The 23,332-nt window shown below is 40.2% G+C and overlaps 1 protein-coding gene across 4 annotated transcripts in view; it reads right to left on the reverse strand.

Annotated features, from left to right (window-relative positions):
* PRTFDC1 (phosphoribosyl transferase domain containing 1) overlaps positions 1–23,332 on the reverse strand; it is a 95,207-nt gene that overhangs the window by 59,998 nt on the left and 11,877 nt on the right. For all 4 annotated transcript variants that reach the window (XR_011489397.1, XM_070472073.1, XM_020911664.2 and 1 more), the window contains exon 3: positions 18,492–18,675. Coding sequence is in view for 3 of the 4 variants with exons in the window: in XM_070472073.1 (XP_070328174.1) it covers positions 18,492–18,675 (184 nt within the window). In the remaining variant the exon portion in view is untranslated. The remainder of the gene's footprint in view (positions 1–18,491; positions 18,676–23,332) is intronic.

Raw genomic sequence — 23,332 nt, forward strand, 5'->3', positions numbered from 1 at the left:
GATCTAAAGAACTGAACAATAGAGGCATAATTAATACCTTCCTGAGTGACTCGGGCTCAGAAAGTAGTAGAAGAAAAGAAAAGTCCTATTTTCATCTTTAAGAACTTATCTTCATGGGGGAGGGGCATCATAGGAGTAGGGGATTAAGAGGTACAAACTACTACGTATAAAATAAGCTACAAGGATATATTGTACGATATGAGGGATACAGCCAGTATTGTACAATAGCTATAAACGGAGTATAATCTTTAAAAATTGTGAAATCACTGTATTGTACACATGTAACATATAACATTGCACAGCAACTATACTGTTGTTGTTGTTTGGTCACTAAGTCGTGTCTTACTCTTTGCAACCCCAGGGACTGTAGCCCGCTAGGCTCCTCTGTTCATGGGATTATCCAGACAAGAATATTGGAGTGGATTGTCATTTCCTTCTCCAGGGGATCTTCCCGACCCAGGGATCGAACCCGTGTCTCCTGCACTGGCAGGCATTGGCAGGCGGACTCTTTACCTGCTGGGCCACCGGGGAGGCCCACAGCAACCATGCTTCATGTGAAAAGTTCTTAAATTATCCTCACAGGAGGAAGGAAGCGAAAACTGTACATTTTCACTTCTCAGATTTCTGAAACACAGGCCAAGATGAACTTCAGACGTGTGCCTTTACCAGAATGCTAACTGGGGCAGATTCTGGAAGCCATTTCTTCCAGCGGCCTTTCCCAAGCAGAAGAGACTCTACAACCCAAACAACACGCAGAGGCTGGCAGGGCACGGAGCCCATGCCCGCACTTCTGCAGGGGTCCACGAGAGAGGAAAGAGGAATTCCTGGCTTCCGCGCGTCACATGCCTGCCGTGCTCCCCACTGCTGTTAGATTAGCGTCTGTAGCCAAAGCACTGCTGATTCATCGCGACTACTGCCCTACAGTGACTGCTGAGTCTCTTCCGGAGGCGCTTCTGACCAGTCATTTCTGTCTCTGGCGTGAGTTTCGGGGCCCTTGACGTATTGCTGTGCCCTTTCCCCCCCGGAGAGTCATCCTGTTTTCATGGAAGACTCTCATTTGTCAATGTCTGTTCGAATTCCATGTCTATTCTCCAGGAGAAAATAGTGCTAGGCAAACAAAAAAAGAAGTATTTTCAAAACTAGCCTCTAGAAGAATGACAAATTAATAAAAAACAATGTGAAATCATTCTTGTCCTTTAAAACTATGGACCTCAAGCATTTTAATATGTCAAAATTATATTAACATACATTGAAATTACCTAATTGGAGTACTGTGCTTAGTAACGGCAAACTCATACCATAAAAGTAACCCATATTATAATCTAAAATTGAAACCAAAACATTAAACTCAAACCATGTTATAGAACAATGACCATCATAAAGGATTTTTAAAGAGACTAATTTCCCCCAAAATATTTTCCCCAAGTCATTTTATTATATCCAACTATTTTTTCCCATCTAAATCCAAATTATTCCTTGGTAACTCCCCTAGCATATAAAGCCCATGTGGTTTATAAAGTACCTATGGAATATATAATTTCTTAAAGGCTTTATGGTCTTGATGCTAGATTTTATAATCTACATCAGTTACAAAATGTTGATTAAATAACATCACTTGAAAATACGGACAAGGATTTTTGCTGCTGGCGATTATTTTTGTGCCAAAAAATTAGAAATTGTCTGAACATAATTAATAAAATACCACACTGCATACTTTCAGGAAAAGGTCAGGTACAAGGGGATTTAAATGATTTTCAGCATACTTATGCATACTATTAACACGTAACTGTGCTGAAGTGCAGTACACTTGAATTTCATGGGTCCAGCATGCATGTGAAGGATACATGGGGCGACACGGGAGTGTGAAACACAGCTGGAAGCCTGGGGCATGTGCTGCCGTCAGTACTCCTAGCACACACACGCTGTGGAGGCCAGGCCCTGCCTCGTCGGCAGGTGCCTCTAATAGCTAAGTCACTTGATCCCCACTCCCACTTCACCTACTGGTTGGCCTCATCGCATCTCTAGGAACAACTCCAACATCAGATGGGACTGGAACTCTTTGGAACTGTTGGGCAGGCAATCAGAACCTAACACCCCACGGCTTAGTAGTACATTTTTCCTGCTGGCTTTGGCAACCCGCCTTGTTCTCGAGATCAGGACCCACTGTCCTCTGCATTTGTGTCTTGTTCTGTTTCCTTGCCCAAGTCTCCTCCTGGAAACCTGCCCAGCATTCGTGAAGAACCGGGGTGCTCCCTTCTTTTGCCTGTCTACCTCTTAGGCACTGGGGTCCTTTGTCCCCTCCACAGCGCCAAGAGGCAGCTGGGGTACTTTGGTTAGAAATTCTAGTTTGGTGGACTGGTGGACGCAGCGGGGGCAGGAGAAGGTGGGATGAGTTGAGAGTGTAGCACCGACGCATATATACCACCATGTGTAAAATGGACAGCTGCTGAATAACACAGGGAACTCAGTCCGATGCTCTGTGATGATGATGGGGGGGCAGGGAGGGGGCAGGAGGAAGGCTTAAGAGGGAGGAGATATAGGTTATACTTACAGCTGATTCACGCTGTTGCACGGCAGAAACCAACACAAAAAGCAATTTTCCTCGGAAAAAAAAAAAAGCTCTCGTACGAGTCTGACAGATCTTTATTTCCTAGCATGTCCTTGGGGGTCTAACTAGCCTCTCTGGCCTCTGTGTCCTTACTTGTGAAAGGGGAGAATTAGTAGTGCCCAGTTCACAGGCATCTTGTGAGGGTTCAGAGAGTCCGTACACATACGGCACTTAGAGAGTTGGCCATAAATGAGTATTCAGGGTATATCAGGCTTTATTAATAGTAGAACCAATAGTACGACACTGTGGTCCTTCAGTCCATCTGTCAACTACCTCTTATGCCTGCTGTTCTGGACTTCACCTTGTGCGGGCAGCAGAGTCCTTCCCCAGCACCCCCTGCTCTGCATGGGTAAAACAGATACCACCCCCTCCCCGTGTGCCTCCTTATCCCGGATCCAAACACAGCCTGAGGCAGACACTGAATTAAGCACAGCTCTGACCCCAGAGTGTGTTCTGAAAACTTGGTTGCCTCTACAATTTAATCATTGCTTCTGCATTATTCCTTTATTTGCCCTCTCAGTGTTCTATGGGAAAGTAAACTTGAATACAAAGAATGTATACTTTAATAAAATGCACAGACAGAAGATAAAGACTAGGAATGATAACTAAAAACGTATGCTATAATCCCTGTATGTTAGTCACTCAGTCGTGTCCAACTCTTTGCAACCCCATGGACTACAGACCACCAGGCTCCTCTGTCCATGGGATTCTCCAGGCAAGAATACTGGAGCAAGTTGCCATTCCTTCATTAACTTTTTACGGGCTTCCCAGGTGGCGCTAGTGGTAAGAACTTGCCTGCCAATGCAGGAGATGCAGGAGACAAAGGTTCGATCCCTGGGTCCAGAAGATCTCTTGGAGGAAATGGCAACCCACTCCAGTATTCTTGCCTGGAAACTCCCATGGACAGAGGAGCCTGGTGGGCTATAGTCCATGGGGTTGCAAAGAGTCAGACACAAATGAGTGACTGAACACAACACAATCTTATTACATTACATAAATGGTTTGGTTTCATATTTTTCTTTAATGTACTGAACTCGATGAATTGGAATCTCAAAGTAAACCTCCCCAGAGCAACGGTAAATAATCTCTTTTAAAACCAAACTAGATATTTGCTTCATGCCAAGTTTGTTCATCCATGCATCCTGAAAACCAACAGTAAATATATCTTAAGAACCGAAGGTCAAAGACAAAACAAGTAATGTCAACACTCCTTGTTTCAGTAAACATATAAACATGACAGATGTTTCAGCATCTCTGTCCAGAGGTCATGGAGAAATTATGTTCTGGTTTTCATATGTGCTTTTGATTTCGTTTAAGGATTTATGTGGATTGAATCAAACCACCCAGGCTTCTCCCCGATTTATTCTTTGGTAAATAAGTCTCCCTTTGAAGTCTACAAAAATGTTTTGAGGATATTAAAAATATTTTAGATACTAAGGTGGAAAAAAATCTGTAGCCTCAAAGGACTATCCCACCATTTGCAAAACAATATTGGAATAATATCACAAGACCTGAGATTTAAGAATAACCAAAGGATAAAGACAGCGTTTTCTGTCACATATTAGCTACTCAAACACTCAGGACTGCCCAAAACCAGCATGCATGCTCAGTTGCTTCAGTCGTGTCCAACTCTCTGTGACTCTGGCGGACTGTAGCCTGCCAGGCTCCTCTGTCCATGGGATTCTCCAGGCAAGCATACTGGAGTGGGTTGCCATGCCCTCCTCCAGGGCATCTTCCTGACCCAGGGATCAAACCCATGCCTCTTCTGTCTCCTGCATTGGCAGGCAGGCTCTTCACTACTGAGCCACCAGGGAAGCCCTTAGTGGTAGGCAAAGTAACAGTGTTCTTTACAATCAATGATGTCTTGAATTTAACAAAATATGGTACGTTCTGGAGTTTCTTTTCTCTTAACTTCCCTCTTTTATTCCTTTATTTTCTTCTACTTTTCTAGCCCTTTCATTTTTCCTCCCTTTCTCACTTGAAAAGGCACGAACATACATAATGCATATATGTAAAATGTATATATAATGTATATAGTGTATCTGTGTATGTGTGTGTGTGTATATAGATACACACACACATACACACACACCTGTCTTGGACCCAACCAGCATCTCCAGGAACTGAGGACCTCTTTTCTCCACCTGTCTATCTCTAAAGAATCAAACTGGGATCCTTTTCCTCACCCCAAGCCCAAGATGGGACTCTACTAAAGGTGGACTTCCCACCTCAAAAAGAAAGGGAGGATTCATTAGTGAAGTTGTTGAGTCTTAGGACTTGTGTTTGTTAGGATTTTGATTACTGATTCAATCACCTTAATAGTAACTGGTCTGTTAAGATTTTCTATTTCAAATAGCAAGTTTTGGTGAGGATATGGAGAAAAGAAAACCCTTGTGCACTGTTGGTAGGAAAGTAAATTGATACTGTCTCTATGGAAAAAAGAATGGAAATTCCTCAAATAATTAAAAATGGAACTATCCTATGATTCAGCGATGCTACTTCTGGGAATTTATCTGAAAAAACCAAAACCACTAATTTGAAAAGATTTCTGCATATTTACTGCAGTATTATTCACAATAATCAGTACAGAAACAACCTACGTGTCCACTGATAAAAATGGATAAAGAAGAGGATGCGTTACACACACAAACACACACACACACACAGAGTGAAATATTATTCAGCCATAAAAAAGAACAAAACCTTGCCATTCGCAACAATGTGGATGGAATTTGAGGGCATTATGCTAAGTGCAATAAGTCAGAAAAAGATAAATATTACATGATCACTTACGCATGGAAACTGAAAAAACCTCGGTGATACAGAGAACAGATTGATGGTTACTAGAGGTGCAGATGAGGTGGGTGGGCAGTAAGAGGTGGAAGAAATGAGTAAACAGTTCTTATCTTTGTTTTTGTTAAAATAAATTGAAAAAAAAGAAAGGAAACATTCAGGCCCCCTTACTATGTGGAAAACTTACAGTGAAAGGCTTTGCAGAATGAAGTGAAAACACTGACTCTCGGGATGCTGGGTCTGGTTTATCTATCCCTTACCCATTCCTCACTAGCCTGGATGATAAAGGATGACTTAAAGCCTTTGTTCTGCACTCTGGGAATGAGAGAAGAAAATCCTCTCATGGGAATAGGTCTGTGGCCAACTCTTTGCTCTAATGAGCCTCTTTAATAAAGGTGCCAGCATCCCCAGGGGCCCACATACCCTGCATGGCAAACGCCTCGGTCCCATTGCAGCCCACTCTGCATTCTATTTTATCTCCAGAAAGCTTCCTCTCGGTGCTGCCGACACACAGGAATTACTGATGAATACAAGCAGGGCACGTACAAGTAGCGCAGGGAAGGGATCCAGGGCGACTACGCCGCCTCAAATTAAATTCTCGGTTTGTAAAGACTTGACGTTCGATGAAGACTTTACTTTGCTCACGGGTTAGTTATCGAAATAGTAGAACATGAAGAAATCAGAGTATAGTTCCCTGAATCACACTTTATCCTCACGTTGGATTGTACAAAGATTGATGAAGCTTTAAATCAAGGCAACATTTCAGAGGGAATAAAAGGAAAAGGCCTGCAAATAATACGTCCACGTACAAAAGAGCTGGCCCTTGTTAGCACCTACCAATATTCCACCTGACTTCTCTCATATCCTCCCATTTCTTTACCCCCAAGCCCCTTAGAATAGATGTTTTGAAAGGCTTCCCACCCTTACCCCAAAAGAGAACACACTTCAGAACACACTAAGGTGAGGAGTTCAACTGGCAGCTGAACGATGCCCATTTGTCTCTGATTCAAGCCTCTAGAGCCTCCAGAGTTGGCAGGGAGCTTGGAGTTCAAGGTTTCTTGGAGATTCTGCTAGGTCTGCCTTACCAAGAGCAGCAGCTTTAACTGAATCCAGAGAGGAAGCAGGCGGAATGAATGTTCTAACCTTTTGGAAAACCTCCATGGCATAGGGGGCAAAGATGAAAAATAAGCATAATTTCCCATCATTTACAAAATAAAACCTGTGAATATTTATTATTTATTTTTCCTGGAGGGTATTTTATAGTTTATTAATATCAAATATAACACATGTCAGAAAAACAAGCAGTTGTCTATTTAAAGATTTTGCCATTCTTCCAGCAGTTACAGGAGTTGGCTTAACCTAGGTAAGTAAATATCAAAATAAACCTCGGGAAAAAATTAGGCTGATTCATTTGCTGAAATTTCCCTCCTTTTAGCCTAATACATCTCAATACATCAACACATCTCTAGATTCACAGTATGTTTTAGTGGTCACAATCTTGGGCTCTGGAGTTGAACTTGGGTTTGAATATTAGTCCTATTACAAGCTGTTCGACCTTTGGCACGTTACTTAACAGTCCAGATCTCACTTTCCTCATTTGTAAAATAGGATAAATGTTACCAACTGTTACTCATTTTCCCTCTCCTACTGAATCAATCAAGTTTGGAGTCTTCTTTATTCCATTTCATCCTTTCTATTTGCTGGGAAGGTATACATAATATACACTGTATTCTTATTCTTTCAGTGGTTACACTTTAACAGGCATACCTAACTGAAATTTTGTAAATCATAAACCTCCCTATACTTCTAAACCATAGAAAACCTTAGAATGCTTTTACTCTGGTCTTTTAAAACTGAGTGTGAGCTGGTATTTAATTCCACCTTGATTGTTTTCCCATAAAATGGGTCATAGTCAGTACTATTATTTCACCAATTATTATTTGAACCAATCTTTGCTGATTTACCTACATGCCTGTCAATTCATTCGCATTATGTTTATTCACCTGGATTCAATTTCCTTTTTACTAAAACGTACCCTAAATATACTAAAATAAATTAGGAGGTGTTTTCAGCCAGCATCTATTATCAGGAAACTCTTCTGGAAGGTGACCATTGATGTCTATAGCTGGCCCCCACACTTGAGTTCAAGATCAGCTCGAATGAAAATCTAACTTACCAGGTATTTTCTCTCAGAATGACGATGCTACTACACCATGTCTTCTGATTTCTGCTGTTGCTTTGGAGAAGTCTGTTGATAGGATGGGGGGGATTTTTAATTTCTTCCCAGTTACTTTCATGATCTGTTCTTTGACTCTGCAGGTTTGCCTTTCAGTTTCACCAGATGTGTCTATGTGTGATCTCACTGGATATGTGCTTCCTGGATATTCATGTCTCCCATCAGCTCTAGAATATGATTAGGCATTATCTTATCAAAAATTACATCTCCTCAATTGTCTCTAGCCTTTCCTTATGGAACTCCTAGGTGACATCTTTTGTATCTTCTCACTCAACTTTTCATGTCTCCCATCCTCTCTTATATTTCATCTCTATCCATGCTACCTCCTGAGTAATTTTTTCAGATCTATCTTCCAGTTCAAAATTCATACCCATAAGAACTTCAATCTGCTGTTTATCCTATTATTTGAGTTACTTTCTTATCCATTCATTCAGTATCTTTCTCACTCTAGACATTCTGTTCTTTCTCGTCCAAAAGTTCTCATTTATTTTTTCCTCTTGTGTTGTCTTATCTTTTATTTAAATCCTTTTGTTTATGTCTTTAGTCATATTTTTGTTATTTACTTTTCCAGCCAATCTTGCCTGTGAAAGATTGCTTCTATGCATCTTTCGTGCTTTGGGTTTGTGAGCTCAGGTTAAGTGAGGTTTATCTGTAGGAATCTGGCCGAAGTTAAGGTATTTCCTCCACAGAGGTTTTACACTTGCTTCTACGAGGCATCTTGAGGGTTTTGTGGTCTGAGACCAATTTCAGTATTAAGTTTTCTGGTTGGAGTTTCCCAGATGATACAGGTAAAGTAAATGAAAACCTCAGACTCACATGTGGTACAGATTCATGTTGAAAAGTTCTCCCGGGATATTTACTTTCCCCTCTAGGGCAGTCCAAGAATGACAAGCTAGCTTCTTAGGGTCTCCCATTACTAAACGATGGATTTTTTTTTTTCAGCAAGGGCATGTATCTTTGAAGGCAATGGCTTTGCATGAGGGTCTCATCTAACGTCCCATCTGATACAAGTTCAAGGCTTTGCCATCTGTCTCTGCATGGGGCTTAAAGTCAGATTACTAAGATAACTCCCAACCCCCACTCCTAGGAGCACCCCCATGCACATTTATGCTTAGATTCTCAGACTCTTCATTTCTGCCTTGGATATCCCCTACCTTCTATGAACTCCAGTAAGCATTTAAAAGGCTTTTTAGGGACTTCCCTAGCAATTCAGTGGTTAAGACTCCATGGTTTCACTGCAGGGGGTTGCGGGTTCAACCCTCTGTCTGGGAACTAAGATCCCATGTGCCATGATCAGTAAATAAATGACTAAAAATTTATTATTATATTCCCCTAGTATTATTAGATGTTTGTAGCAAGAGCATTTTCTTTTGTGTGTGTGGTGTGGGGCTGAAAAGCAGGTCAGTAATTGGCATCTGGGCCCAGGGACCACACTGGCACAAGCATCACTCCCTCACTTGAACCCCACAGTCTCCTTAAATGTCCTCTGGCCGTCCTGCTCTTTACTGTCTAGGCTATAGCCAGAAGGGTGCCTTTAAAAGAAAAATCTAGTTGTGTCTCTGCTTTCTTAAACCTTTCCCGTAGATCCCCCTTTACATTGCAAGAGCATTTTCAAGTTGTTTATTCCATAAAACTGTCACAATTAAATTTTTTGTTTGGGTTGGTAACCTATTTGAATATATTACTTCAAGAAAAAGAAAATATTTTTTTAATGTGTAATGTAATGGTGTAAAACAAATAAGTGCGCACATAATGCAGTGTTACCTTTGGGTTATTAGATCAGCTGAAAAATTAGGCCCCTCAGATAAATTCTTTTGAGAAATAATTGAAATTAGATTCTTAGATTAGTAAAATAAACAATGAATACTCTCACAAGTTTTGTTGATGTTTTAAAACAAGCTACAAAGTATAGCCTCCTGTGGGCACATGGAATGTAATAGATGTAATATGTTCTCTCTCTCATGCCACTTCTGGATTTTCTCAAGTAATGTCACCATTTCTTAAAGGCCAATTATTGCATAATGACAATAATAACTGATATATGAACTTAATATTTGTCTTATATATATTTTAGAAGAAAAATACAACCGACTCCTTTAATAAATGTTAGCAAACATATTTATATCTCATGAAACAGTGAAATTTTGTGGAAAACGTGATATGTTGCAAGGGCACAAGCTTGAGAGATACATGGGTCAGCCCTCTGGTGCCTTCTCTACTATTTACTACTGTGTGACCTTACATGAGTTAATTAAATTTTCTGAGCCTCTTTTTCTTCACCAATTTTTTATTTTTATTTATTTATTTATTTATGTTTTCATTTACTTTTATTAGTTGGAGGCTAATTACTTTACAATATTGTAGTGGTTTTTGCCATACATTGACATGAATCAGCCATGGATTTACATGTATTCCCCATCCCAATCCCCCCTCCCACCTCCCTCCCGATCCCATTCCTCTGGGTCTTCCCAGTGCACCAGCCCTGAGCACTTGTCTCATGCATCCAGCCTGGGCTGGTGATCTGTTTCACCCTAGATAATATACATGTTTCGATGTTGTTCTCTTGAAACATCCCACCCTCGCCTTCTCCCACAAAGTGCCCAAGTCTGTTCTGTACATCTGTGTCTCTTTTTCTGTTTTGCATATAGGGTTATCATTACCAACTTTTTAAATTCCATATATATGTGTTAGTATACTGTATTGGTCTTTATCTTTCTGGTTTACTTCACTCTGTATAATGGGCTCCAGTTTCACCCATCTCATTAGAACTGATTCAAATGAATTCTTTTTAATGGCTGAGTAATATTCCATGGTGTGTATGTACCACAGCTTCCTTATCCATTTGTCTGCTGATGGGCATCTAGGTTGCTTCCATGTCCCGGCAATTATAAACAGTGCTGCGATGAACATTGGGGTGCATGTGTCTCTTTCAGATCTGGTTTCCTCAGTGTGTATGCCCAGGAGTGGGATTTCTGGGTCATATGGCAGTTCTATTTCCAGTTTTTTAAGGAATCTCCACACTGTTCTCCAAGTGGCTGCACTAGTTTGCATTCCCACCAACAGAGTCAGAGGGTCCCTTTTCTCCACACCCTCTCCAAGCATTTATTGCTTGTAGACTTTTGGATAGCAGCCATCCTGACTGGCGTGTAATGGTACCTCATTGTGGTTTTGATTTGCATTTCTCTGATAATGAGTGATGTTGAGCATCTTTTCATGTGTTTGTTAGCCATCTGTATGTCTTCTTTGGAGAAATGTCTGTTTAGTTCTTTGGCCCATTTTTAGATTGGGTCATTTATTTTTCTGGAATTGAACTGCAGGAGTTGCTTGTATATTTTTGAGATTAATCCTTTGTCTGTTGCTTCATTTGCTATTATTTTCTCCCATTCTGAAGGCTGTCTTTTCACCTTGCTTATAGTTTCCTTTGTTGTGCAAAAGCTTTTAAGTTTCATTAGGTCCCATTTGTTTATTTTTGCTTTTATTTCCAATATTTTGGGAGGTGGATCATAGAGGATCCTGCTGTGATTTATGTCGGAGAGTGTTTTGCCTATGTTTTCCTCTAGGAGTTTTATAGTTTCTGGTCTTATATTTAGATCTTTAATCCGTTTTGAGTTTATTTTTGTGTATGGTGTTAGAAAGTGTTCTAGTTTCATTCTTTTACAAGTTGTTGACCAGTTTTCCCAGCACCACTTGTTAAAGAGGTTGTCTTTTTTCTATTGTATATCATTGCCTCCTCTGTCGAAGATAAGGTGTCTGTAGGTATGTGGATTTATCTCTGGGCTTTCTATTCTGTTCCATTGATCTATATTTCTGTCTTTGTGCCATACTGTCTTGATGACTGTGGCTTTTTAGTATAGTTTGAAGTCAGACAAGTTGATTCCTCCAGTTCCATTCTTCTTTCTCAAGATTGCTTTGGCTATTCGAGGTTTTTTGTACTTCCATACAAATTGTGAACTTATTTGTTCTAGTTCTGTGAAAAATACCATTGGTAGCTTGATAGGGATTGCATTGAATCTATAGATTGCTTTGGGTAGTATAGTCATTTTCACAATATTGATTCTTCTGATCCATGAACACGGTATATTTCTCCATCTATTTGTGTCCTCTTTGATTTCTTTCATCAGTGTTTTATAGTTTTCTATATATAGGTCTTTTGTTTCTTTAGGTAGATATACTCCTAAGTATTTTATTCTTTTTGTTGCAATGGTGAATGGTATTGTTTCCTTAATTTCTCTTTCTGTTTTCTCATTGATAGTGTATAGGAATGCAAGGAATTTCTCTGTGTTAATTTTATATCCTGAAACATTACTGTATTCATTGATTAGGTCTAGCAATTTTCTGGTAGAGTCTTTAGGGTTTTCTATGTAGAGGATCATGTCATCTGCAAACAGTGAGAGTTTTACTTCTTCTTTTCCTATCTGGATTCCTTTTATTTCTTTTTCTGCTCTGATTGCTGTGGCCAAAACTTCCAAAACTATGTTGAATAGTAGTGGTGAGAGTGGGCACCCTTGTCTTGTTCCTGACTTTAAGGGAAATGCTTTCAATTTTTCACCATTGAGGATAATGTTTGCTGTGGGTTTGTCATATATAGCTTTTATTATGTTTAGGTATGTTCCTTCTATGCCTGCTTTCTGGAGAGTTTTTATCATAAATGGATGTTGAATTTTATCAAAGGTTTTTTCTGCATCTATTGAGATAATCATATGGTTTTTATCTTTCAATTTGTTAATGTGGTCTTCACCAGTTTAAAAAAAAAAAGCTGAGAGATACTTGGCAGAGTTACAGTCAGGATTAAATGAGATTAAATTAATTAATCTAGCAAGTGCTAGGTGAAAACTTCTGAAAAGACAGAAAGAGGGACAGAAGAAAAAATGAAAGAAGGGAAGGAGGAAGGAAAACTTGAAATATTAAGGAATTCAGGCTGCCAGCGCCTCTCATTTCATTTAAAAAACAGGACTATGTGGGCCATGCTCTCCAATGAATTAGCCTAATGCTAATTTCTAAGTAATCTTTGTCTAGATGGGTATCATTCAGCAAATTCATTTCATGTTTCATGGGAAGTGTAACACAACACAAAGACAAGTCAAACTGCCTTGAGACGTCTGACCCATCCACACCCCAGGAAGGTCTCTTAGTAAACTTTAGTGGAGGGCGTAAAACAACAGGGACCCCTCCTAGAAAAGGAGCCCCTCAAGTGACCTCCGAATGCCAATGGCTATGACAAGGAGATGCAGCCTCTCAGTAAATTGAACTTCCAACATTTTCCTCAAACAAATAAAAGAATCAAAGAGTAGAAGGATAGGAGGGAGTAAAACTACATGATGCTTTTGACCAGCACCCACAACAGCCTACAGAGTCCTGACTGCCCTCCAGGAACTTCTGAAGGAATGAAAAGAATACCTCAGTGGCCATTGTTTCTGCCAAGACGTTTTTGAGATGTCTGCTCCAGATGAATCGGTTTGGAGGTATGCAGGAACACCAGACACCCTCAGAGGAAAATGAGTTAGTCCTGTTTCCCTTCCTTGGTGGTTTTATTAGCTTGGGCTTTTAATACGTCTCTGTCCTCGGGACTGTGGAAAGAGCTCAAGTGTGTAAAGGGGTGGTCAGCTCAAGACTAAGCTGAAGGCATTGAACACATCTCAGGATGAGGACAGCTTACATGCTGTGAGCAGAGAAAGCTGGGCTGTTTGCCTCAGGGCCTGGTCCATGAGTACGGTTTTCTATCCATTTCTGAGAGGGTATTTAATCAGGGGGAGAGCCTGCTCTGAGTGAGCAGGCAGGCTTTTATGCGAGGTGATCGATCAGCAGATGATCTGCGTCACCTTGGTGATGGACAAGAGGAAGGACATTTTGTAAGAAGGGAAGAGGAGAGATACCACAGTTAATGCTTGGTTCCTACATGATTTAAAGGTGGGACAAACACTAAAATGTGCTGTGTTTGAGAACCAATGCTGGTGGTAAACATTTAAAGTCTATTCTCTCCCTCCTCCTTCATCAGAGCCCTGGGTTGGAGCCTCCACAGCCTGATCCCCAGGAAAAATAATGTTGATTTGAAAATATCTGTTCATTGCTTTAAAAAAATTTTTTTTGGCTGTGCCACAAAGCATGTGGGATCTTAGTTCCCTGAAAAGGGATCAAACCTGCACCCCCTACATTGTAATAGAGAAGTCTCAACCACTGGCCCACCAGGGAAGTCCAAAAATATCTGTTTAGATGCAGCAAAAATGATCACAATATTCCTGGAGCTATATACATATAAGTGTTTGTTCAGAACTAGTAACAAACAAACATGATACATTATAAGAAGTGTTAGAATGTGTGCCTCTAGGTTAAAACACTGATAAAATAGAGGATGTTTAGAGAAATGGACGGTGAAAAGCAGTAACACTGTTTAATCTGACATGGATCATAATGCTATTAGTCTCAGCAAGATTGACCATATTCTGGACCATAAAACAAGACTTAAAAAATTTAAAAGAGTTGAAGTCATACAAAGTACTCATTCTGCAACAGAATTACACTAGAAATCATACAGAGCTATGTCTGGAAAATCCCCAAATATTTGGAAATTAAACAGTAAGAAATAATCCATGAATGAAAGAGGAAGTCACAAAGGAAATTTGAAAATAGTTTGAGTTGAATGAAAATGAAAACAATACAACAAAAATTTGAGGATGCAACAGTTAATATCCCATGACTGATAACAAGGTAAGAATGTTTTCTTTCACTCTTTCCATTCAGAATTGTACAGGAAGTCCTAGCCAGTACAGCGAAGCAATAAAAAGAAATAAATACACAAATTAGAAAAAAAGAAGGAAAACCATTATCTTCATAGAAAAACCCAGAAGAATCTACAAAAGAGCTATTCAAACTAATAAGAGTTTTGAAAAGTCAAGTGTTCAATACACAAAATTTCTATGTACCTGCAACAGACAATTAGAAATTGAAATTCAAGGAAAAGTTTACCACATATAATAGTGAAACCAAGGGCAGTCATCAGTTGGATCCCTTAAACTATAACTTGCTTCATAAATAACATCCTGTAACCGCCTTTCCTGACTAAGCTCTCTTTAATTGTTTTGAAAACTGCACACCCTCCAAGGTTCACATCGCTTAGACAATATATCACAAGACTCCTTTCAGCAACCCCCTACAGATAACACCTCTGACATATGGATTGCTACAGTACAGCTGTTCTTTCAGGGGCAGAAAGTTAGTCTTACCCAAGTCAAACCAGCCAAGATCCCAACGCTTAAACTGGTCTAGTGTAAATATCTGATGGATGACCTTTTGACATCATAGGACCAACACCCCCACTCTCAGATCACCCTAACACACCATTCTCTGAGCATGCATCCCAGAAGAAACGTGTAACTCCAACACTCCTTTACAGGACACCAATTACAGGTTATTCTGTAGACATCAACAACATGATTTTTAAACTTACATAGAAAGATAAACTTCCTTAAACAGTTATGAAAAAGAACAAAGTTGAAGGACACATACTCTCTGAATTCCAGACTTCTGTGCAGATATAGTCATCAAAACAGTGTGATATTGACCAAAGAATAAACAAAGAGATGAGCTGAACTCAATAGAGTGCTCAGAAATAGACCCACAAATATACAGTCAATTGATTTTCAATAAAAGATCAGAGGCAATTCAATGGAAAAGAATAGTCTTTTCATCAAATGATCTTGGAAAAATTGGACATTCACTTGCAAAAAGGAAAAAAAATTAAATCTTAATCTGTACCACATTAATAAGTTAATGGCAACCCACTCCAGTATTCTTGCCTGGAGAATCCCATGGGCAGAGGAGCCTGGCTGGCTGTGGTCCACGGGGTCACAGAGAGTTGGACACGACTAAAGTAACTAAGCACGCACGCACAACATGAATTATATATCTGGATACACCTAGAAACCTAAAACTAGGAAACTTCTCAAAGAAAATAGAGGCTAAGTCTTCATGACCTTGAATTAAGCAAAGATTACTCATATACACAAAGATTTAAGCAGATTACTTATATACACAAAAATTATGATCTACAAAAGAAAAAATGATAGAGTTTATAAAAATTTTTAAATTACACCCTTTGGGAAAAAAAACACTCTAATGAAAACAAAAATAACAACCCACTGAAAGGAAATATATTCAAAAACATATTAATAAAGGATTGGTAACCAAAATATATAAGAAACTTAAAACTCAATAAAAAGAAACAACCCAATTTTTAAAATGAGCAAGATATTTGAACAAACATTTCATCAAAGAAACTGTATAAACAACAAAAAAGCAAATAAAAGGATGCTCAACATCATTATTCACTGGGGAAATGCAAATTAAAACCACAGTGAGATACTACTGGCTATCTGAATGGGTAAAACAAAAAAAGGAAAAAATAAAGAATTATTGACAATACCAAGTGTTGCCAAAAGTGTAGAACAACTGGAACTCTCATATAGTCCTGGTGGGGGAGCAAAATTTTTCCATCACTTTGGAAAATAGTTTGGTAATTTCTTATAAATACTCCCCATATAACCTAGCAATCTCAAGACAAATCTGCTCAAGAGAAACAAAGACATAAGTACATACAAAAATCTGCATGTGGATATTTTGTTGTGCTGCTGCTAAGCTATGCCTGGCTCTTTGTGATCCCCAGAGACTGCAGGATGCCAGGCTCCCCTGTCCTTCACCATCTCCCAGAGTTTGCTCAAACTCATGTCCATTGAGTCAGGGATGCCATCTAACCATCTCATCTTCTGCCACCCCCGTTAGTAGACTTATTCATAATCACCCCAGAAAGGAAACAAACCAAATATCCTTCAGCGGATGAATGATTTTAAAACTGGCATATCCATACAATGAAATCCTACTTGACAATAAGAAATGCTTTATTGGGACATACAACAACATCGATGAATTTCAAATGAAAGATGCTAAGTTTTACAGATTTACTAAGGCCACATGGTATCTGATTACATTATATGACATTCTAAAAACAGCAGAATTCCAGGGAAAGAGACTGTATCAGCGGTTGCCAGAGCTTGGGGGTTGGGGAAAGGATTAACTACCAAGGGACACAAGGACATTTTTTGCGATAAAGGCTGTTCTGTGTCCTGACTGTGGTGATTTACATGACTATGCATTTGTTAAAACTCATAGAACAGCAAAGTGACAGAGGTAAATTCTATTGCATGTAAATTAGGCTCAAATAAACCTGACTTTAATTTTTTAAAGATTTTAGAAGATTCTACAATAAGGATCAGAGTCAAGTAAGCAGGGGAAAAAATCTTCTAAGAAGGAAGCACAGCTACTTAAACTAGGATGAGAGACAATTAAAGAGAGAAAAGATTTTCAAAGATGAAACAAATAAATTAGAGTTAAGATGGCCACACCACACGCACGCACACGCACACACACACACACACACACACCCACCCCTAAACAAAACCAAAAAACAATTTTATCCTGACCCGACAGGTCATAAGGAAAATACAGAGTATCTTAAGAAATGAAAAATTTACTAGCTGCTTGAAAGCTGAGGCAACTGAGTCAAAGAAAGAGAACAGTAGGGTAGGCAGAATTCTAAGATGCCCTCCCACCCCTGTCCCCGTGCACACTCTTTGTGTATAATCTCCTCCACTTACCTGTGGGCGAGACTTGTAAATATGATGGGAATTTACTCTCATAATTAGGTGATTAGTCAACTGACTTTGAGTTCATCAAAAAGAGTTTATCCTGGGTAGACCTGACCTAATCAAGGGAGTCTTTAAAAGAAAGGAGCAGGGCCCCACTGAAGGGAGCAGTTCTCCTGCCCTGCAATGAACAGCCTGTTATCCACGAGGCAGGGACCCCAGGGCAGCCTCTCAGAGCTGAAAGTGAATCCAGTCTAGAGTTGGCAGGGAATCAGGGGTTGAAATCTGCTAATGACCAGTGATCTTGGAGAAGGACCCCAAATCCTAGAAGTGAGCAAAGCCCCAACTAACACCTTGCTTTCGGTCTGGGAAGATTCTGAGCAGAGAAGTTCTGACCTAGAGAAACTGTAGGATGATAAACATGTGCTGGTTTAAGCCACTAAGTTTGTGGTTATTTTGTCCCAAAGCAATGAAAATACAATTCAAAGCTAGTGATTTGGGCTTCCCTGGTGGCTCAGATGGTAAAGAATCTGCCTGCAATGCAGGAGATCCAAGTTCGATTCTTGGGTCGGGAAGATCCCCTGGAGAAGGGAATTGGCAACCCACTCCAGTATTCTTGCCTGGGAAATCCCAAGGACAGAGGAGCCTGGCAGGCTACAGCCCATTGGGTCGCCAAGAGTCAGACACAACTGAGTGGCCATGAAAACCCAGCACACACTGGTAGAAGAGCCTTCTGTTGGAGATTTCCTGGTCTTCTGTCTCACCGCTCTTGATAACTCATTATCCCTACAGGTTTTAGTGCTTCATATCTGGGCCCTGACTGCAGTCACCCAAGTACTAACGCTGGCGGGACACCCTCACACAGATCTCTGGGACCAAGAGCAGTATCCAGAGCAGAAATACATCTGTATTCACTGGACTTCCTTAACACTCTTTCTCCACACAGTCATTCATGAGACTAGGCGCCAGGAAATAACCACTCAACTTTATAGCCATAAAAGAAAGCATGAATCATTCCTGAAGCTTCTTTTGCTATATGAGCAATAGATAGGAGGGTCTCCCTGCCCCACCAAGAACATTATTTGAATGACAGGTTGTAGTATCTTGCAAATTAAAATTAAAATACATCCTTCATTTTCATAACATTATTAGTTTTTTGTTTTATAACACTGTTCATTCTAAACATCATATAATCAAAATGGAGTAAATCATAACTCACCCTGTAACTTTTTAGTCGGATGAAATCAACCTTCATAGAGACAAATCTATCAGAATTTCGACTGATGTTCTTTAGGTGTTCTACCAGATCTGCACAGAACTTGTAGCCTCCTTTGAGTACACACAGGACCATAATGTCACAGTATCCTATGTCTTTCATAATATCCTTAGCCAGCCGTTCAATTCTGAAAGAAGGGATTAAAAGACATATTAAAGTATAACCATTTCTGAGCATTTTTGTTTCTTTCAAAAAAAAAAAACTGCATGATGTACTCTACTATTTGATTATGCAGGAGAAAAGTGGAAAGGGTCTTGGGAGACCAAAGCCTCCAGATAAAGAAGCTCTGTTAATGCTGGACAAAGAGAGAGTGTTCAAAACATATTTCTGATAACCATATCATCGGTGGTACATTTTTTCTCCTCTGTGTCACAAAAAAAGTGATTACGGTGTAAAACATGATGTCAAAGATCATGAAGGCAATCATTTGATCACTACAGAGCCTGGCTGTTAGCTTTAACAAGGCTATGATGGTATGTGGTGATATTACACTCACTTTAAAGCAAAGAGAGAGGAAATGGAGAATGACTCACCCACCTGACCACGTTAGACGAGACTAGAGGAAAAGTCAAGCCCGTGGTAACTATCAAAAGAATAATATTTGTCTTTTATTTACTGAAGATAGCATGTTACCTATGTGAAAGGTGCCCCAGACAATCTCAGTGGACACCATTTCCACAGATCACAGTCTGAATGGTATCTCCTGAAGTTCTGCAACCTTGGGCTGGCACCCAACGCCTAATTTGGAAGTGTCATTATATTTTCTCTCATTGTTTCAGATCTGTAAGTCCATTGTCCATATATGCATACAACACTAAAATATTGAATGGAGGCATGTTCTAAGGTGCATACTTTAAAAAAAAAATTCCCTCTGCCACTTCAAACTGAATTAGATTTAAAATAAATGAACTGGGACTCCCTTGGTGGTCCACTGCCTAAGTCTCTGCACTCTTTTGTAGGGGGCCCAGGTTCGATCCCTGGCCAGGGAACTAGATCCCACTTGCAGAACTAAGTTTGCAAGCAGCAACTAAAGACTCTGTGTGCTACAACTAAGACCCGAAGCAGCCAGGTCTTAAAGAAATAAAACAGATGAATTGAATGATATGAAAAAGTAAAATATTATATCACATATGTTCTGTATATAATATATACTTTATACAATATATTTTTATATGCTTTTATATGGGTGTATATATATGCACATGGGCTTCCCAGGTGGCACAGTGATAAAGAATCCGCCTGCCAATGCAGGGGACATAAGAGATGCAGGTTCAATCCCTGGGTCAGAAAGATCCCTTGGAGGAAGGCATGGCAACCCACTCCAGTACTTTTGCCTGGAGAATCCCCTGGACAGAGGAGCCTGGTAGGCTACGGTCCATGGGGTCCCACAGAGTCAGACACAACTGCAGTGACTTACCATTCATGCACATACGTGTATATACACACACACACATGAAATGACAACCACGGCTTCTCAAAAATATGATCATCAAAACATGTACATGAGCTTTAAAAAGGGACATTTGTTTCTGGCATGCTGGAGTAAGGAGGTCAACACATCCTCTTCACAAAAAGCAAGTAGAAAGTTGAATGAAACTGTCAAAAACAAGCATTTCAGCCCTCTGGAGACCCACCAAAGGCGTGCCCCAAACTGAGACCATTTATTCATGAAACTACTGAACACCAGGCAGAAACAGAGCAGGTCTGTGGCATCCTCGTCTGAGAACGCTCCCATTCTCCCGGCCCCGTCAGCTCTCATGTTCAACCAGGCAGTTCAACTGGGGCGGAGGGCACTGCTCCCCTGGTGAGGAGCACAGTCAGCTGACGTGGCCAGCGTGGTAGCACGTGAACAGGGAGGGCCAGGGCCCCCACCGTCCTGAAGCTGCAGTCCTGTTTGAGGAGCTGACAGACCAGACGTGGATTTGACAGGGAGTTCCGAGAGGTTACACTCACGGGCGAGGGGACCATGACAAACTCGTCATATATCCCAAGCTGACTAGAAGCTAAGGAAGCTATGCATTTGCACAGCAGAGACGAGTGTGGGCCCAAGCCACCCAAACATCCCTGGATGGTGAAGCCTGCAAGCCTGTGCAGAAGAGACACAAGAAAGCTCTGTGGAAAGTAAAAATCCAGGGAAGACCTGGAAAAGGCTGGAAAGAATTGGGAGACTGGGGTGGACATATATACACTATTGATACTATGTATAAGATAGATAACTAATGAGAACCTACTATATAACTCAGGGAACTCTACTCAGAGCTCTGTGACCTAAATGGGAAGGAAATCCAAAAGAGAAGGGACACACACACACATAGCTGATTCACTTTATTCTACAGTAGAAACTAATACAATATTGCAAAGCAACTATACTCCAATAAAAATTAATTTAAAAAGGAAAAAAAAAAGCCTGGAAATATGAATGTGTTTGCCAGGCACCCCACCACATTCATCAGCAGAGAGTGGAAGCCTCACTATCTCGAGGTGCTTGAGAACACTCTCTCATCAATATTAGGCCAAAGACTAGGCTATTCAGACACAGGTGTGAACCCCGGTGAGCAAAACCTAAAAGGAAAAACAAGAAAAATAAATTGCACATCATCAACAGCTATGCACCGCTGGGGGAGACAGTCTTCACAGACTGGCAGACAAAAAAAGAAACAAACAACAAGGGCAATGAGTAATAAATAGTTACAAATATGGCAGAGACTAAACCAAGAATATCAATCCTGACTTTAAACGTGAACGGTCTAAAAATGGGCTTCCCAGGTGGTGCTAGTGGTAAAGAACCTGCCTGCCAATGCACGGGATGTGAGAGATGCAGGTTTGGTACCTGTGTCAGGAGGATCTCCTAGAGGAAGGCATGGCAACCCACTCCAGTATTCTTGCCTGGAGAATCCCCATGGACAGAGAAGCCTGGCTGGCTATAGTCCATAGGTCACAAAGAGTCGGACACAACTGAAGCGACTTAGCATGCACAGCATGCACACATGGTCTAAAAACATCAATTAAGGGCAGAAACTGTCAGAGTGGATCAAAAAAATACCCTAAGGGATGTTGTCCACAAGAAATTCATCTTAAACACAAAGATGCAGATAAAAGAGCCAGATTAAAGGGATGGAGAAAGATGCACCATGCAAACATAATCAACAGAAACCTGGAAAAGCTACATCAATTTCAGACAAAGCAGACTTCAGAGCAAGGAAATTGTCAGGAATAAAGAGTGACATTACTGTCATAAAAAGAGGTCAGTTCTCCAGGAAAACATAACAGTCCTTCATGTGTCCACACCTAGCAACAGAGTGTCAAAAAACTGAAGAACTAGAAGTGGATGGATCCACTAATGTAGTTGGAAACTTCAATACCCCTCTCTTAGTACATGATAGATCCAACAAGGCAGAAAACCAGTAAGGATATAGTTAAAGGAACAGTACCATATAATAGTTGGACCTGATTGACATTTACAGAATACTTCACCCAACGTTCTTCTTAAAATATACCAATGATGAAAAGACAAGCCACATACTAGTGGGAAATATTTGCAAAGCATATGTCTGATAAAGGGCTGTGTCCAGAATATATAAAGAACTCTTAACAATTCATTTAGAAGACAAACAACCCAACTGCAAAACTGGCAAAAAACTTAAATAGGCACCTCTCCAAAGAAGTATGAACAGCTAGAAAGCAAACTAATCATTAGGAAAATTTTAAACCACGATGAAACACTTTTATATATCCACGTTTTTGTTTTGTTGTCTTAGTCACTAGGTCGTGTCCAACTCTCTGGCAACCCCATGGACTGTAGCTTGCCAGGCTCCTCTGTCCGTGGGATTTCCCAGGCAAGAACACTGGAGTGGGTTGCCATTTCCTTCTCCAGGAGAGCTTCTCAATCCAGGGATCAAACCTCTGTCTCCTGCATTGCCAGGCAGATTCTTTACCACCGAGCCTGGGAAGACCTAGAATGGTTAGAGTTAAAAAGGACAAACAATATGAAATGTTGGCAAGTATGTGGAGAAACTAGGGAGAAGGGCATGGCAACCCAATCCAGTATTCTTGCCTGGAGAATTCCATGGACAGAGAAGCCTGGTGGGCTATAGTCCATGGGGTCTTAAAGAGGCAGATACAACTGAGCGACTAAAACAACAACAGCAGCAGCAATGTGGAGAAATTGGAACCTTCAAACGTTGCTGGTGGGAATGAAAAATGGTGTAGCCATTTTGAAAATACTTGGCAGTTTCTTACACTTACCATAAAACTCAGAATTCCTCTCCAAAAACCCATCCAAGAAAATGAAAACATGTGTCCACACAAAGACTTACATGCAAATGTTCCTGGAAGCATTATTCGCAGTAGCCAAAACAAGAAATCTAAGTGCTCATCAATCGATGAATCAATAATCAGATATTGATTTAATTTATATTAAAAGCTCAGAAAACACAAGTTTAGAGAGAAAGAAATTAGATTAGTGATTGCCTGATGGTGTGGGTAGGAGCAGAGATTGACAACAAACTTTTGACTGACAACGAAATATTGTAAAACAATGCTGGTAATTGTTGCGTAGCCATAAAAATCACTAGTACTAAAATCTAGTACTAAATCTAGTACTAGTATTAAAATCACTAGTACTAAAAAAAATGCCTAGTACTAAAAATCACTGAGTCATTTACCTACAATGGGTGAGTTTTGTTGTATGTAAATTATATCTCAATAAATTCATTTTAAAGGTGGGGATGGGCATTTTTGAGGCCCAATCCCAGACCCACGAATCAGAATTTCTATACAGAAAG

The sequence above is a fragment of the Odocoileus virginianus genome, chromosome 9 (genome assembly GCF_023699985.2).
Source record: "Odocoileus virginianus isolate 20LAN1187 ecotype Illinois chromosome 9, Ovbor_1.2, whole genome shotgun sequence".
Lineage (NCBI taxonomy): Eukaryota > Metazoa > Chordata > Mammalia > Artiodactyla > Cervidae > Odocoileus > Odocoileus virginianus.